At 40.4% G+C, this 18,747-nt stretch overlaps 2 protein-coding genes across 4 annotated transcripts in view; one reads left to right on the top strand and one right to left on the bottom strand.

Annotated features, from left to right (window-relative positions):
• Positions 1-972: 972 nt before the first annotated feature.
• Positions 973-18,747, bottom strand: part of LOC149319335 (gamma-aminobutyric acid receptor subunit alpha-5) — a 144,302-nt gene continuing 126,527 nt past the window's right edge. For all 3 annotated transcript variants that reach the window (XM_089511496.1, XM_089511494.1, XM_089511495.1), the window contains exons 7-10: positions 16,721-16,864; positions 6,795-6,947; positions 5,197-5,408; positions 973-4,066 (exon numbers count right to left, since the gene is read on the bottom strand). In XM_089511496.1, the coding sequence (XP_089367622.1) occupies positions 3,767-4,066; positions 5,197-5,408; positions 6,795-6,947; positions 16,721-16,864 (809 nt within the window). In that variant the 3' untranslated portion in view covers positions 973-3,766. The remainder of the gene's footprint in view (positions 4,067-5,196; positions 5,409-6,794; positions 6,948-16,720; positions 16,865-18,747) is intronic.
• The window catches only part of LOC149319334 (gamma-aminobutyric acid receptor subunit beta-3), a 290,532-nt gene continuing 286,164 nt past the window's right edge, over positions 14,380-18,747 (top strand). Inside the window, exon 1 of the mRNA XM_089511497.1 lies at positions 14,380-14,784. Within this exon, the coding sequence (XP_089367623.1) occupies positions 14,684-14,784 (101 nt within the window). The 5' untranslated portion in view covers positions 14,380-14,683. The remainder of the gene's footprint in view (positions 14,785-18,747) is intronic.

Here is an 18,747-nt window from a genome sequence, read left to right as displayed (position 1 = left end):
TTTTCCAAAAGGCATGGTACCAAAGAAACACTGAAAAAGTCACTGTAAACAATTGGCTCCAACAAAGCAGATTTTTTTCTCTCCGTTTGGTTCCATCTTATTTATTTCTTGGAAATCATGATGTAAGAGGCATTTTTCCACCTCTAAAATGTTTGCCACCCTAATGAAAATGAAAGCCATTGTTTCATTGGGCATATTTAGCTCTATTCTACTTTTCAAAGGTAATTTCATGCAATACATGTCTCAATTTTTAAGCGATGATGATTACATGAAGTGGCATGACTTTGAGCAAAAGTATTTCCCTGAAAGGCAAAATTCCTGTCATTTCAAATGAATACAAAGGTAGTGGCCTTATTAGTCAAGTAATCCATAAACCAGATTCTCAGCAAGTGCATATTCAAACAGCTTCATGAATATTACAATGCCAATACTCAGAATGGTTGAGAATTTGGGACAATGGCCTTGTCTGTGTAATGAGAGACATTCTACCATATGGAGGATTATTGGAGTTGGTCTAAAAAGTAACTTTATCTGGCTCTGCAATGAACTTTCCCTTTCATACATTCTATTAAAATGGGATAACAGACACAAACAGCTACATGGCTCTAGCACTAACAACTCTTGGTGTTACAGTGGAGTTCTTTGTAAAGAAGTCCCTGGTAAACTTAAAATCACTGTGAGTCAAAAGGGCAAAATGTTTCCTCTTTGCATGATTTGTTTTCAATCTGCTAAGAGGGTGGGAAAAGAGGCAATGGTTTTGCTTAGTCTGGTGTGCAAGAAGTGATCAGTTCTGCACAAGGCCAATTGATGTGGGAAGCAAAGCCATTAAATTTTTCAAGCAGGAGAACCAGTCTCAGAAATGAAAAGAGGCATCATGTAATTGCTATCCTGTTATTTTTGCAGGTTTGTGTTAATGACAGAATTCACATGAAATATTGTTCTAAATATTTAGTCAATTGGTATACTGATAAATTTTTCTTTTTTTTTCTTTTTCAGATCTTGGAAAACCCCAAGCACCCTACTCATGTTGTCACCAATCTCCATCCAATATAACCCATGATGGTTTGGGATGATGGGAGCTGCAGATTAACCCATCTGGAGGACACCAAGTTCTGGAAATCTGTGTTTGAGAATAGTAGAGTCTTGGGTTGCTAATTTTTCTGTCTGGTTACTACACAGGAACTGTTCTTAGGCCTTACAATGTTATAATATGATAGATAGATGATAGATAGATAGATAGATAGATAGATAGATAGATAGATAGATAGATAGATAGATGGTGTGTGTGGCTTCAAATTGCTTGTCAAATTATGGCAATCCCATTAATTTCATAGGGTTTTCTTAGTCAAAGAATACTCAGAGGTAGTTTTATCAGTTCCTTCCTCTGAAATACAGCTTATAGCACCTGGTATTTGTTGGTGGTGTCCAATCCAAGTACTGTCCAGGGCTGGCTCTGCTTAGCTTCAAATATCAGATGGAATCTGGGGCCTTCAGGGCATTTAGGCTTACCACCTTATTGCTATAAATGTAGTTGGCAGTTTTATATTGATTTTACCTGTAGACTGATGGGTGCTGCTTTTGTGGTGAGAAAACTGGGAATGTTTGTTAGTTTGTTAGTATTTAGATGAGAGAGGAAAGAATTCATAAATAGCAGAAATAAATAATAAAGTGAGTACTTCATGATAAGCTGATAGTGCTGTTAGTGCTGTGATCAAAAGTCAAATGAAGTAACATCAGCTGACTAGCTAGCTAACTACATTGACATGCTGCAATGGATGATGTCTGGCCTTGTTAGAGAATGTGAAATTTCTTGACAGACATTGGGATGGCTTTTGAGAGGAAAACTGTAGGACAACAGTGCAGACATTGTAGGAACAAAGAAAGGAGAATCTTTAGAAGCAGGTGAGTAAAACACAATGCTTAAACTGCCAGGCTGGGTCTTACCATAAAAGATGTAAAAAGGGGACTGTTCTGGATGGCTCATTCTAAATAATAATAATAAAGACTTCATTTTCCTGTTTTGAGGAACAGGGGTAGTGGCCTTCCATTCTTACCCTGAGTGAAAGAATGCATTAAGGCCATCACTGCTTCTAAGACCCAGACTCTGAAGCTGTTTGAGCCTTTTGTGGCTGGGTGGTGGCCATTCGATTTGTAGTGTGGCTTGACTCTTCCAAATAGATTGAAGGTGGGCAACTGCAGCCTTCCAGAAGTTTTTGTCCTGTAACTCACATCAGCCCTAGAGGATGGTGAGGGAGTGTTGAGGATGCAGTTCCAAAACATCTAGAGTCTGTAGTGGTCCATTCCTAAGATACTTCAGATGCTAATAAACATTCAGTAACTCCCAAGATATGGAATATGGATATAGGTTACTTGATCTGGACCACTAAAACTTGGTTAATTCCAGACCATGAAGAAATCAAAGGTATATTCAACAAGCATATGCACTATACAATATCTTATCATTCACTACGAGCATGTAGAGAAGTGTACAACCTGTGGCATGTGGGCAGTATTACCCCCATCCCACAATCCTGTGCAGGCCACCATGACTCTGCTGACATTGCTTCTCCTGATCTGATGACCCCTATTGACTCAACATTTTGTCCCACCTGCCAGTCACCCTTTGCTTATCATGATGTCTCCAACAATGCCAAGCATCAATGCTGAACAGGTTCTCAGGGGGTGAAGGTCAAGTGTCTTTTAGGAGATATACTGGTATGTGCTATCAGAGAACTCTTAAGTTATTAATAGTGTGCTCAGGTGTTGCTCTTGCACACTCTTAAAATAAATACACACTCTTAAAAAAATATACACATACAGTGAATGCAAGATGGTGGAGAGGTGGCATGTGTGTGTCAATATGCATGCCACTTCCAGCTGATACTGGGTGTGGCCATCAAATTGAAGAGGCTTGTGTATTATAGTCATTTCAGGAGTTATTATGCCCATCCTATGTTTTCCACAGAGACCAATAATATTTAGAAATGCTCATGGCTACACATGTAGCCAGTTTGATACACCTGCTTATTATAGAAGGAAAGGTGAAAAAATGGGCACAGTTTTCAGAGACTTCCAACTGCTGACTAGATTCACTGAAAAGTGCAGCATTAGGAGCATGAGGCAAAATGGCATCTGTAACTGTGGCATCTGATTTGTGACAATTGTTCTACACATCAAAACGATCAAGGGGGGAGCATATATCTGTGCAATTTGCCACTAATCCTGAATTCTACTAGTGAGAGGAGTTGTGCATCCCCTTGTGTGTGCAAATTCTGGGCCTGCAGTGTTGGGGCTCTTAGCCAGAAAGCTGCTGTGCTGACAAACACTGAAACAGAGTGTATAAATGCTTCGGCAGCTGCAGAGTCCATAGTTCTCCACCTATTTGCACAACTGTACATTCAAAATATATTAAAAAAACCAACCCTGCGGGTATGCAATAGGCCCAAACAGTTTAAAAATATACCCTATTTCGTTTGTAAACTATCAACGCAAAACACTCTGCAGCAGCATAGAAGCCATGTCCCATGTCTTCCTTTGTCCTAGAAAGACTTGTGTCTGCTGCCATTAATGTAATTGTCAGAAACTTCTCTGAGGTTACATGTAGAAACAAATCAAGGCAAGAATAATTTTGTACATATTGTTAAACATGCAAAAACTTCCTGAAGAATATTGCCCAAAGGTAGAAAGTCATTTGGAACTTCCGATTCTCCTTGGTAGCATGTGTTTTTGCAAGTATGGCTAAAACTTGACCTGGAAGTCCTTCCATTTATTTTGGAGAAGCAGCACCTTTTATAACAGGTTCCCGGTTCAAATATGTGGCCCAATAGACTAAGTTAAAAGTTCCAAACAAGACTGGGAAAACTATTCGGGACATCTTATCGATCTTACTGATGCTGTTATAGGTCTTTTTGCTTTCGGTGGGTTTTTCAACTGGTTTTACTGGAATAGAAGCAATGTTGGAGATGACTGAAGGGGTAGAGTCCTTTGGCATGTTTAATGTGGGCGTCATCCTTCCAGCATTGTATGCATTAATGGCTTTTTTTGCCAGTAATTCACGTTCTTTTTTCTGAAAGACATTAGAAAACCACAATTGGGGATGGGGGAAGAGATAACCAGGAAGAAAGTTTAGCAGAGAATCACACAAGACCTTAGATTCCTTAAATTTCCATATTATGTTGATTACAATGCTTTAACAATAACAGTTTGCAAAATGGTTGCATGTTTTCCATTCTTTTAGCAGGATGGTGATTCTAATCCTAAAACATTTAAGGGCACTCAGGATTTATAAATCAAATGAAAGAAGCAAATACTGAAAGAACATTTACATCAATATGCATCCACATATGTGAGGTTCAAAAAACCAGCATATTACCACATCACTCTGGTTATGTAGAAAGCAAATATTTTAAAGGGTCAATGATATGTCAGTCACAGAGAATTCATTCTCAAGTCAAGGCTGGAAAATTTATCTCAGTAGTTAGACCCTATGGAAATCAAACAACACATTCCTCATTTTATGACTTGGAGTTATTTTTGTAATGGAAAATAATCCATCATAGTCTTGCAGATGGATTTGTTGGCTGTTGGATTCTAAGAATTATAGTTGAAAAAATTATCATTTTCAAATTCTTAAAAATAATGGGTTTTATAAACAGATACTAGCATAGTGGTTTGAATGCTGGACTACAACTTTGGAGATCAGGGTTCAAATTCCCACTCAGACATGAAAACCCAATGGCTTAGCTTTTGGAAAGTAACACTCTCTCAGCCTCACAGGGAGGCAACATCAACCCACCACCCCCCTTGATCAAATCTTGCCAAGAAAAGTGTCCTTAGGGTTGTCATAAATTGACCTGAAGCAAACAACAACATTTGATACTATGGGCTTAATCTACCCATTTGACCCAGTAAGTGTAGACCCATTGAATTAATAGAATTTAAATAATAGTTGGTTTATCAAGTTTCCATTAGTTTGATGGATTTATTATAATTAGGACTAACAATTGTATGTAATTTCATGAAGGCAATCCACAATTCAGTACATGGGTACAGAACAAGATCACAGGCATTTTATTTCAAGTAGATTTGTGCAAGGCGACTTTCAAGCAGGTCATGGTTACTGGCTCTTTCACTAAACCAACAAACCCCAATTTAAGTTAGTATTTTAGCTCTTAAAAAGATGTGAATAACAGCCACCTTCTTTTTTGCAGCCTCCAAAGCTTTCTTGCCATCCCAGGCCCAGCTTCTTTTTGTAAAATAGTTGACAGTGGCAAATTCAATCAATGCAGAAAATACAAAGGCATAGCACACAGCTATGAACCAGTCCATCGCAGTAGCATAGGCCACTTTTGGTAGGGAATTTCGGGCACTGATGCTTAAAGTAGTCATGGTAAGGACTGTAGTGACGCCTTTAGAAAGAGAAGAAGAAAATGACAACAAAAACTGAGATTTACCTGTAAATATGGCATGGGTTCCAACTCATTTTTATATTAACATCATTTTAAATCTTATCATCAAGGCCTAGGGATCTCTTTTGAAATCATTAGATCTGCCATATTGGAAGCTTCCAAAATGATACAAATTAATAAGTGCAGTGCAAAGAAGAAAACAACTGGGAGTTAGAATGTGGGGATATGAGGCCAGAACTGAAAGATGTACTTCTTCTGATTTAAAAAATGGCAACAAACCAGTTTTATTTGCAAAACTGGGAGAGGAAATTTGTCATCCAGTTCTGCTCTGGAGGGCTAGGAAAGTCTGCAAAAAAAAAAAAAAAAACAAAAACAACAACACATATCAGGAAGCCCATTCGTGGGGAGGGCAGAGGCCACCTTGTATAGCTGAAATCCATATTAAGTGAGCCACTATTTAAATTAAGCAGATAGGCATGTGGCAGATGTGACATGTGGCGTTTGACCCTACTAATAAGTCTGCTCTCTATGAAGATTTTCATACCAGCGCTTACTGTGGGGTAAGCTCTGTTAAATCATTGCTAAAAAGTTGAGGAAGTGTGTAGGTGTGAAAGCCTGGTGCGCTTCCTCAACATCAGGGAGTCGTCGGCTCCCTCTAGAGTCACTGAATGGTGGAGGGAATTTCTGCTATATGCAAAGTTTCTGTTGGTTAGAAAGTGACTGAAGACTATTGATCTCTTAGTAATGAGTCTAGACACCCTAAAGGCACTAGTTCCCATCGAATATTGGAAATTAAGCAGAGTCAACCCTGCTTAGTACATGGATAGAAGCCCACCAACAAATACTAGCTGCTGTAGGCTATATTTCAGTGGGAGGAACTGAAAAATCCTATGAATTTCATGGGGTTGCCACAAGCTGACAGATGTCTTGAAGGTGTGTATCTATGCATGCACACACACATCCTGGTCAAGGGGTGCAGCTTGGGGGTGGGGGTAAATTAAGGACATTACCCCAAATAAGACCTCTCTTCCTCCAATGAAACATTTTGCTGCCTGAAGTGAGAGACAAAGGTTCATGATGACTCCCCCACCCATCCTTCACACTCACATCCAAGCAAGCTGATTGCTAAATTTTGCTTAGGCATTAAAAATAGAACAATATCCTCCATAGCACCAAAGGACAGTAGGGTGCAATTCTGGGTGCAAGCACGACACATGCTGAAACAGTCCTCCAAAGCCTTCATAATGTTTCCAATGGCCAGCACTTGCTATTGAAACACCTCTCCATCCTGCTGAATGGTAGGGCTGGCCCAGAGAGAAACATGGCATTTGGAAATGCTTCAAGTAAAGGACAGAAGGAGGAGGAGAAGAGCACTGAATAACTTACCAAAGACTGTTCTTGCAGGGACAGATTCTCTGTTTAACCAAAATGATACCTGGGATAAGATCACTGTCATAATACATGGAAGATAAGTCTGGATGACAAAATAACCAATCTTTCTCTTCAAGTGAAAGTGTGCTCTCATTATTGTGTATTCACCTGAGGGAGAAAGAGGAGGAAGACACAGATATTGATAGAATACCTGTTCACATATAGTCCCTTTCTGTTTCATGGTTTCTCCAATGATTCCTAAACACAGAATTAAACTGAGGAGTTGTTTGATTTACTAGCAAACATGCTAGTAATTTGGCTGGATCTGAGCCCAGGTGGAAGTATGGTGGAAGTATGGTGGTAAGGGGAGAGGCATAATGAGGGCATTGACCCCAAATATGAATTCTGTTCCCCCAAATGGAAATTTCATTCAACTTCCACATTTTTAAGCACTGCAGAGAGAGAGAGACAATGAAAAATAATCAATTTCTACAAGCCTCATATTTGTTGTGTTCAAATATTTTGGCACCCCAAAAAACAGAAAACCTCACAAACACCTCCTCATCCATCAGTCCCAATCATAAAAATATGCCCTTTCTTTGACATTCAAATTTACTGCCTGAAGTACTCCCTCACTCTTACCCTAACAGCAGAACTGCCTTTTCATTCTGATACTTCCTGGATTTGGATCCATATTTTTCTGGCCACTTCAGGCCAGACATTTCAGCTTGTATTGCTGTACTGCTCTCTGCACCATTGTTGTTGTCAAAGTATGGTTCCCAATGGTCCCAGCCAAGCCGCATATTATAGACATACACACACCCCAGAAATTGTAAAACATGCTTTCACACAAGGGCTTCTTCACATGATAACTGCAATGGGTAGAGTTTATTGTGGGAAACCGGATAGCACATGGTCAATTTTCATGTCACTGTTTCACCACCCTAGGGGCATGGCAGTGAGTATGTCCATGGAGTTTCTCCATATGCTATGAAGAAACTAGAATTCAGAAGACTTATTTTTCGCCAGCATAACCACTCTGGCAGTTGAAGTCCAAGCTTTGGGTTCAATATGTTCACATGTTGTGTAGATTTTCTGCCACAGGGAAACATTGCAATTACACTGGAGAATACAGGTTTAGTCTTCCTTATCTAAAATGCTTGTGGTGTTTTAGATTTTGGTTTTTTTTCTTGATTTTGGAATACCTGTATTTGCATATACATACATAATGAGGTATCTTGGAGATGGAACCATGTCTAAGCACAAAATTCATATATGTTTCATGTACACTTTATGAACATAGCTTGAAGGTAATTTTAAAGACAATATTTTAAATTTTTTTGTATATGAACAAACAAATGAGCCATCAGAAAGCAAAGGTGTGACTATCCCATGAAAAAGTTTTAGATTTCGGAGTATTTCAGATTTTGGAATTCTGGATAAGGGAGATTCAGCCTGTAAGATGTTTTGGAGGCAAACGTTCCTTTTCTTTACACTTATTCTTACAATGATTTAGCACAGTGATCAATACGGAGTTCTAGGCATCCAGTTACTCTTTTGGTAGTGAATCTATGTTTGTGGCTGCAATTCTCTGCATATATAGTTGGTTTTAGGCTCCATTACTAATATTCTGAATAAATATGTATACAACCATGCTGTAATTTCATGATGATCCAACATTTAAGTAATTCCAGTTATGCTTGTGTTGAGCTTTTCCAGGGTCATTTACTTAATTGATGATGACACATATATGTAGTCAAGCAACAACAGAGTGTGATCAAGATAGCAAAAGTTATAAATGAGGAAGAACACACAAGCTAGGAGAGGCAGAAGCAGTTTGCTTTTGTGTGATTCCACTGGGAAGGGTAAGATTCTGCTCTCTCTAGTCCTCCCCTTCCCCACTGAGTTAACTGAGTGTAAATCTCTTTTGCACTTTCAGGTTAGTTTCCAGGAACTCTAAGCTTAAGAGAAAGAGGGGAAATGGGAGAAGAAGAAAGCAACTAGGATATTTTGAAAGCTGCTGAAAAAGTGGGATGACAAATTAATCCTTGGGACTGTCCCTGGCAAATCAGGATAGTTGTGGAGTATTTGAGTTTCAAAAGAACACTCACAGTTCAGTTCAATCAATTTCATGTAATTTCCCTTAGATCTTATTAATCCATAATATGTCTCTATATGTACCTGTAGCTAGGAGATACAATGATTTGCATATGATATGAGAATACACCTGATTTTTCTTTTCATCATACAGTTAAAAAAAATTAAAAATGGACAGCAGATAATGACTCCTGGCTCACCAAAGGGTTCCAGACTGTACTCAGTCTGGTCACTAGCATTTGGATAGGGCATGGAATTTTTAAGACCTATACATTGGGCATATGGTAAGACATGATTGTGTATGAGTAAGCGTAAAAAGTATTAGGCACATGAAGGAGAGAGATGCATACTCTCTACACCTATCAGAGATTCAAAAATTACTTTTATGGAGGACAACTCTCAGATTCTACTAGCTGTCTGGGAAACTGTAAGTGTTCCTGAGCAGATGGGCCCGGATAGCATGGGCTGAATACATGCTATCCTGGCCCTGGTTGTCACATAAGTCAGTCCCAGGATCAGTGCGTGGAAGGGTGTGTGTTCACACACCTGTCCCCACACCAACTCAGGACTTGGACAAGTGCACATTCCTGACCCCAAGAAGCCCCTCTGTTGACCCATCTCATGCAGAAACAGGGCACCTGGCCACTGGGTGAGAAAGGCACCCCATTTCCACATCAGATGCAGCTACAAAGAGAGGAGCTCCTGAGGAAAAGCAATGACCAGGAAGTTAAGGAGCATGGGGGGGGGCGGGTATCAACACAGGTTTTGCTGTGGATTTTCTCAGAAACTCCATGCAAAACCGGGGGTATTTTATTCCAGGGTAAAGGCTGTTTACCCTGGACTCAGGTCAGATCCTCTGATCCACATGTGATCTGGAAGGATTGAGCCCAATCCTGCCCCAAGGTTTTGGCCAATGTTGTCTGATTTAAATGACGCAAGGCTGGGGGGGGGGGGTAACCGGGGCTTTCTGAACCATGTGGACAACCCTTTAGTTGAAAAAAGTATACTTTAGTCCAAAAATGTATATTTCCCAAGTTCTACATAAAATGCAATATATAAAATACAATAATCACCAGAATCCTATACTGCCTACTATGTTACATAACTTTATGTATACTTAGCAACATAGCAGAGGTGCTAAGAAACACCTTTACTGAACTACAAAGATATGTAACAGGACTCACAGAGACCAATGTGCATTGGCGTGTAAAGTGTATTGGTGCACAGTGTCTGTCAGTGTTTTATGCCCATCAGTGAATAATGCACCTTGATGGAAAATGTACATCTGGGAACATTGTACACTGATGTAAATTTCACATCAATGTACACAGGTGAAATAGATTTTTTAAAATAAAAAATGATGGAAACAGTACAATCAACAAATATATAAAAGAGATGAAAGGTCATCAGATTCATTCAAGGAAGAACCATTTGAAGATGAGCCTACAATTTTAGAAAGTGAAATGCTAGCTGCACGCAGAGTACTTGGGAGAAATAAATAATCAGGAACAGATGGCATACCAACAGAGCTGCTTCAAGTTACAGAGACAGAATCTACTCTAGTTCTAACTAAAATCTGTCAACAAACATGGAAAACAAAGCAATGGCCCACAAAATGGAAACACTCAATATACATTCCAATCCCCAAGAAAGAGGACTCCAGGAATTTCATTAGCCACAGGACCATTGCATTAATTTCCAATGCAAAGTTATGTTCAAAATTCTATCACTAAGACTTTTATTAGATATGGAGTGAAAAATGCCAGATGTCCAAGCTGCATTTAGGAGGGGAAGAGGTACAAGGGATCATATTACAAATATACATTGTATAATGGGGCGCACCAAAGAATCTCAGGAGGAATCACCCTATGCTTTACAGATTATAACAAAATTTTGATGGTGTAGATCATTAAAAAGTATAGATTTCTCTAAAAAAAACTGGCGTGCCACAACATTGGATTGTCCTACTGCATCACCTGTACTCAGAACAAGAGGCTACTGTTAAAACAGAATATGGAGAAATGGAATAATTTCCAACTGGCAAGGCAACCAGGCAAGGTCGCATTTTATCACCCTATATGTTTAATTTGTGTACTGAACATATTATACATAAAGCAGGATTAGATTCATAAGAAGGATGCATGAAAATTAGAGGAAGGGACACCAACAATTTAAGCTATATAGGTGACACCATACTGCTAGTGAAAAATAGCAAATACTTGGAAGGATTATTGAAGAATGACATGGGAGTAAGTGCAAAGACAAGTTTACAGTTGAACACTAAGAAAACAGAAATGATGACCACAGATTATTTACATCACTTTAAAGCAAATGATAATGACATTGAAATGGTTCAAGATTTTGCATACACTGACTCAGTCAATACACTGAATGGAGCCTGCAGTCAAGAAATCAGATGTCTAGAACTTGGAAGTGCAGCTATGAAGGAACTAAATAGGATACTGAAGTCTAGATATACCATTAAATACCAAAGTCAGGACATCCCTGCCATCATATTTCCACTTTCTGTGCATGGTTGTGAAAGATGGACAATTAAGAAAGCCTGAAACTTTCTTAGAGAAAAAAAAATGAACTCATTTCAAATGTGAAGCTGGAGAAGATTTACAGACACCATGAACTGGTTAAACAAAACAAAACAAAACAATTAAATGGGTCCTGTAGCAAATTAAGCCTGAATTCTCCCTAGAAGCCAAGATGACCAATCTGAGAGTGTTGCACTTTGGCCATATCATGAGACGACATGATTCACTAGAAAAAACAATAATGCTTAGTAAGTTAGAAAGCAATAGGAAAAGAGTATAGTCATGTTATAGCTGAATTGACTCAATCAAGGAAGCCACCACTCTGAGTCTGGAAGATATGAGCAGGGTTGTTGATGATAGAGTGACTCTCATTAATAGGATTACCATAAGTCAAGGTGACTTGATGGTAGTTAACAACATTTGGAATCATATACCAAACGCTGTAGGCTATATTTCAAAGGAAGGAATTGGCAAAACCACCTCTGAGGCCTCATTCCCACTTACCTCTTGATTCGCTTCCTGCACCGATTCCTGAAACCAGTTCAGCAAACAGCGTGGTTCCCACTATGTTTGTGCCAGTTTCAAGAATCGGTGCAGGAAGCGACAGCCGTGGCTTCCCCCTATGTCTCTCTCCATCCTCCCTGGCCTACCGGGGGTGGAAGAGACGCCAGGGCAGAAGGAGAGAGACAGGCTGGAAGGACGGAGGACTGAGGACGGAGCATGGAGGTATGGCCGAGAAAGCCGCTGTCAGTGGGAACCAAGGCAGATTTGAATCCGATTTGATTCCACTTGGTTCCCACTTGGGCTGAATCAATTTATTTCCAATTAAATAGATTCAGCCCAAAAAACACCCCATTTTACCAGCCTCTTTTTGACGCAGATTAAATGGGTAAAAATCGGTAAAAACCATGCCCCCCCCTTTCAGAATCGCTTCAGAGATTCAAATTAAGTGGGCACCATCGTGGTTTACACTGGATTGAGATCCAGTTTAAAACGTAGTGGGAACAACCCATGAGTATCCCTTGGTTAAGAAAACTAATGAAATTCTCGGGGTCACCATAAGTCAACCAGCAACTTGAAGGCACTAATAATAATAATAATAATAATAATAATAATAGTTTATTTATATTTCCCGCCTCTCCCATGAATCGAGCCGGGATTACATCAGTAAAATAATACAGTACAAGTACAAATATGATAAATAAAACACTAATACTGAATACCAACATTCCTATTAGTTTTATAAAATTGCAAAGTCATTAGGTAACCAACAATCATAATCAGGAGTGGAGCATTTTATCATGATTTTTTATATAGAGTCCAGTGGATAAACCCACCAGAAGAGATTCGTCTTAAATGCCTTCTTAAAGGCCTCTAAGGTGGTAATAAGATGGATCTCCTCCTATAGGCTGTTCCAGAGTTTAGCAGCTGCAGTAGTGAACACCCTATGGGAAGTTGTCATTAGCCTAGTATTATAATATTCCAAGAGATGCTTCCCAGATGTTCTGAGTGTGCAGGGCGGATTGTATAGGGAGAGGCGCTCCTGCAAGTAACTTGGGCCCGAGCCATGTAGGGCTTTAAAGGTAATAACCAACACCTTGTACTGCGCCTGGAAGCCAATCGGCAGCCAGTGAAGAGATTTTAGTACAGGTGTTATATGGTCAGACCTGGATGTACTGGTGACTAGTCTGGCTACTGCATTTTTAACCAATTGAAACTTCCAAACTTGGCACAAGGGTATCCCCAAGTAGAGTGCATTACAGAAATCTAACCAAGAAATTGCCAGTGCGTGTACCACTTCTTCAGGGTCCTTTTGGTCCAGGTAGGGATGCAGCTGGCGTATCAACCAAAGTTGATACACACATACAAATTAAAACCAGTTAAGAATATAACTGTTAAAAAAAACCAAATGTTAAAAAGAATGGGGCCTTGCACAAGGTTCTTTCCCCTTGAACAATTCATTTTCAAAGGCTTAGAGGTCTTCATCTGCCTATGGAAGGATAGCAGGAAAGGTCCCAGAAAAGTATCACCTTGCTTTTAAGAAAGCCATCTGAGAACCCCAAGCTGACAGGGCCCCCAAGCAATACATCCTCCCAGGCCAATCTTCTCCACTGAAGGCCCATTGTAGAATCTATCTTTGAACAAGGTGCTCCTTAGCTGGACAAAGTGCTTCTCAGTCTCTGTAGGTGGGTGTTTGTATGGGGGTGGGGGGGGGGGTGGGGAGAGTTTTCTAGTGGCTGCTTTAAAATCTGGTACAAGTAAGATAACCCAGGTCCAGAAGCTGTCCTGCAGAATGCAGATGTTATGGAAAGTGACACAGTGCAAATACATAGAAAGCACACTGAAATGCACATGTGAAACCACATAACTATTTTGCCTTTAGTTCCTAACACAGCAAATGTAATGCTTTTGGCAAGCAGCTTACTCTTTAGTTGGAGCAATCCTGCGTAGGTGGGAGAGAGGTAAAAGGATGGGGGGAAATGCCTTTTGGCCTTGTGTTACTGTTGTTGTTATGGCTACAAGGGCAATGTACAAACATAATCATAACAATCACATACAATTAAAACAGTAATCATATAAAAATATTATCAAAACAATTCCAAAAATAGGTCACCAGAACAACTAAAAAGAAAAAATGGTTTACAATAAAATATAGCACATTCTTTATTGTTGTTTTTAAAGGGGGGCATTGCAGCAAAAATGGAATGAACAAAATACACTCAGATTCCTTCATGAGTCTACACTTGTTATTTTCACATTCTTCAACTGTGTAGAAGAAGAGAACATCTTAGAAATCCGTTGACAAGTAACCCTGATTACAGGCCTCCTGTGAGCTTGATGAAGTCCAGAAAATCCATAGCTGACTGATGCTTTCCCTGTGTAAAATCGGATTTTTGTATTTTGCTAATCCCTGGTTACAATCTGTGTCCTGCTCTTTGTGATCCACCCTGCAATCTGAATCCAGCCTGCCCAGATGTAACCTGGGACGTTAGCACAAAGAAGGCGATGAGAGGAAAAATAAGACCAAAAAAGAAAACATTTCTTGACATTGAAAAACAAATCCTTTATTGGCTTAAATCTTAGGAAACCTCGGGGACAGCAACCCAGGGATTATTCCTGAGTATATGTTGCTTCTTTGGGGTTAGGTGAGCAAGGAGCTTTTCGATCAGCAGCAAAAACAAGTGCCAGACCACCAAGAAGCACCCACCACTTGCTTTGGATTGTTGTCTTGTATCAAGGAGCCGCTGGACACAATTTTGGGAGATGCCTCAGCACACTCTCTGGATTTTTCTATTGGTCATTTTGAAGGCAAAGGGAGAGCTGCCGTTTATTGCTGAAAACAATGCAGCGATGATGGTGAACTGGTAAGGAACTCTCAGGACTGATGTTGTTCTGCTTTTACTAATCCATGCATTTCCTGCTGTGCAAAGTTTATTGCTGTGACTTCTAGAACTGTCCTCCCTTCTGTCCCATTCCTCTCCCCCCCCCCCCAAAAGGAACAAATCTGTGGCTTTTGACTTCTGAATTTGCATTTTCTTGTTGTGTGAAGCACTGAATTGATACACACATTTAAGGGGGGGAAGTGTGATGGTTGCTCTGTTCGTTTCAAGACAACTGTACAGTTTACATTGTGGGTTATAAAGTTTTCTCCTTGCTCCACCTTTCTTTTTTGCACTTTTGAGGTTGTTTGGGCTCAAAAAGAAGCCAACTGGGTTCTCAGTGAGCTGTAGTTTAGAAGGCGTCTGTTTCTTTGCTGAGTGAACAGAAACAACTTGAAGCACAGCTGTTCCTTAATCTTTTCAAGCCGTGTGTTTTTGTGTACATGAGTACGCCTTTCTTTCTTTTTTTATGTTTTTTAATGCTTAAATGTCCCTTCTTTTGATGCAGTAAGAGGCAGCTTACACCTTTTCCCTCTATAGGCCCCTGCTGGTTTCTGCTGGGAGCCTTTGCCATAAACACAGCAAATAGGTACAGTGCTTCCTTGGAGCTCCTTCTTCTGTCTATTGGTACACTCATGAAATCCTTGGAGAAAGGCACAGCATGCAGCCACCTCTTCTTTCCTCCTCCTTCCTCTCTCCAAGCCCACAAGATGCTTTGTTTCTAATTATCAGAGACCTCGGCTTCTACCTCATTACCAGAAGCAAGGCAAGTGTATTATGTAACCCCATAGGAGCTTCTGTCTGAAGCCCCATGTGACTCTTGGGCCCGGACAAACCACATTCCCTGTGGCCATTCCCTCCCTCCTTTCTCTACATGTGCCCCCTCCAATCGCAGCACAGGGTTGCCCTGACACAGAAGCCTGTAGCCCAGAGAAGGTGGGGGCTCACGTGGGTGGCTGGGCTGAGATTAAAGCTTCTTTGGTTCCCTAATGCTGCCACATCTGGCGCCTCCACTTCCAGTTAGGGAGGAAATGGGAACCCTTAGGGTTGGCACCTCCTTTCAGGCCACGTGGTGCCCTGGACACACTGCAAAACCAGGCAACAGCTGCCACTTTCTCTCCTCTCAACCCCCTCCTCCCCCCCCACCCACACTCCCAATGCTTTCATCAAACAAATCATTTTAAAGCACAGAGAGAGAGAGAGAGAGATCAAGTGTGTGTAGGCGGATGTTTGCCTCCTGTGAGGAAATAAGCCAGCACCAGCATGAGAGAGGGGCCTTTGCAAATGCAAAAGCCTGCATACCTTGTCCCCAATTCCCCTTCTTGGGCAATATGCATGTGGGGGACTTGTGCCTTTCCTTTCCTTCCCTTGCAATGAATCTCTGCATGCTTGCATGCATGCATGCATGCATGCATGCATATATATATATATATACACACACACACACACACACACACACATATATATATATATATATATATATATATATATATATAATCTCTTCTGGCACTATCTCTTGTGTCATTTTGGACTGTTTTGTCACAGGATTTTCACTATAAAGTTCTTCTGTTGTCTCTAAGATCCTTTGCCAGTGTCACCCTTCACTACTGCTGCTGCCCAATAGCTGTTTGCAGATTTAGTCAGGCTCCTCAGCAAAAGCCTATCTGACAAGAGGGATCTTACCAGGAGTACTGCTGCCATCAACATAGCCTCTTACCTTACAGGAACATACAATCCTACTACCATGGAAAGACAGTGCCATTGGTGAGAGAGAAGCATTACTTTAGCTGTATGTGAAATCCAAGTATAAACCAAAAAGTGCCCACTAGCTGTTTTCAAAATGTGACAGATACATCAGCATTGTTTAAAGGTGAAACTAGAGCTCTCTTGTTAGCTACTATGATGGAAAAGACACACTCACCTGTGCTGGTACTGATGTTTTCTGAATCTACACTTTGTCCCATTAAGTGATACTGGTTAAGCCTAGACCCATCCTCTGCTACCACCACAGATGTGGCTGGTGTGTTAGTCCACACATAGATCACTTCAGAATTGGGATAAGCATCTGGAAGGTAAGAGAAGATAACAAGTTTTTTTTATGTGCAATGAAATTTGCATGATAAGCAGATCTGAGTTTGTGACAAAGCTAGGCTCCAGAATCTCTTGTGTCAGGATTTCATCCTGGGGCAGGTGAAGTGATAATAAAAAATAAAGAACTGCACAATGACCAGGATGAGTTCTTTTGTGTCAGGGGGTGAAAATAAGTACTTTTTAAAGAGAGTCCTAACATTCCAGTAACTTTTTAAATAATTAGCTAAGCATCTATTAACACAGAGCAGTGAAAGGCATCCTCACCATGCAAATAGGTATTCTCTTCCTAGGTGACAGGATCAGCAAAATATCTCCAAAATTCATTTCTCCAAAAGTCCCATAAAGATGAACTACCATATTTTACAGACAGAGAACTGAGACAGAAGCTTCTCCTACACTGCAGAATTAATATAGTTTGACACTGCTTTAACTGTCATGGCTTAATGCTATGAAATTTTGGTATCTATAATTTTGTGAGACATTTAAACTTCTCTATCAGAGAGCTATGGTGCCACAACAAACTACAAATCCCAGGATTCCATAGGATTGAGCCATGATGTTAAAGCAGCGTCAGACTGCATTAATTCAGCCATGTGGCACTGCCTCAGAAACAGTGAATCCCACAGAGTTAGTCATTCATACAATGGACAAAAGCCATTTTAACCATTGCAGAATTCCTACACCCTAAACCACTACAATTAAATTTTAATTCAGATATTCATGGGGGGGGGGGGGGGGGGAGGCAATCCCACAGCCTGCATTACCACTGTTGTAATCTAAAAAATCATCAAGCTCTGGTGGGATGAGTCTTATAATTGGAATGTGGAAATAGAGGGGTATAACCTTTTCAAGAGAAATAGGCCAAACAGGAAAGGAGGAGGAATAGCACTATATGTCAGAGATATTTACACCAGTGAAGAGATCCAGGACATCAATACCGGCAGCCAGGTGGAGAGCATCTGGATAAAAATTAAAGGGGAGGGAAACAACAAGGATATTATTGTGGGAGTCTACTACAGACCCCCAAGTCAGACTGAGGAATTGGATGATGCCTTTCTCGAACAGATGACCACACACTCAGAAAGGAGAGATGTAGTAGTGATGGGCGACTTCAACTATCCTGATATTTGCTGGAAGTCAAACTCAGCAAAATCCTCAAGGTCTAGCAAATTCCTCACTTGCCTGGAAGACAATTTCATGGTCCAAAAGGTGGAAGAGGCAACAAGGGGGTCAGCTATTTTAGATCTGATCCTAACCAACAAGGATTACTTGGTTAATAGGGTGCAAATGGTGGGATCATTAGGTGGAAGTGACCATGTTCTCCTGGAGTTTGTTATACAGTGGAAAGGAGAAGCCAGGCATAGGCAAACACACATTCTAGACTTTAGGAGAGCGAATTTCAGCAAACTTAGAGAAGTATTGAGGGCGATTCCATGGTCAGAGGTATTAAAAGATAAAGGAGTTCAGGACGGATGGGAATTTCTCAAAAGGGAGATACTGAAGGCACAATTTCAAACAGTTCCAGTGAGAAAGAAAAACGGGAGGTGTCTCAAGAAACCAGGATGGATGACTAAGGAACTTTCAACTGAGCTAAGTTTGAAATGGAACATGTATAAGAAATGGAAAAAGGGGGAAATCACAAAAAAGGAATTCAAAGAAATAGCAGGCATGTGTAGGGGTAAAGTCAGAAAAGCTAAAGCGCAGAATGAACTCAGGCTTGCTAGAGAGGTTAAAGACAACAAAAAGGGTTTTTTGGATATGTCTGCAGCAAAAGTAAGAAGGAAATGGTAGGGCCACTGCGTCAAGAGGATGGCAAAATGTTAACAGGGGACAGAGAAAAGGCAGATTTACTTAATA

Source organism: Sceloporus occidentalis, unplaced genomic scaffold (assembly GCF_023333645.1).
Source record: "Sceloporus occidentalis isolate IW3139 unplaced genomic scaffold, rSceOcc1.0.p SCAF_2, whole genome shotgun sequence".
In the NCBI taxonomy this organism is placed as follows: domain Eukaryota; kingdom Metazoa; phylum Chordata; class Lepidosauria; order Squamata; family Phrynosomatidae; genus Sceloporus; species Sceloporus occidentalis.
The sequence above is the reverse complement of the archived record's forward strand: the minus strand, read 5'-3'. Positions and strand labels throughout refer to the sequence as shown.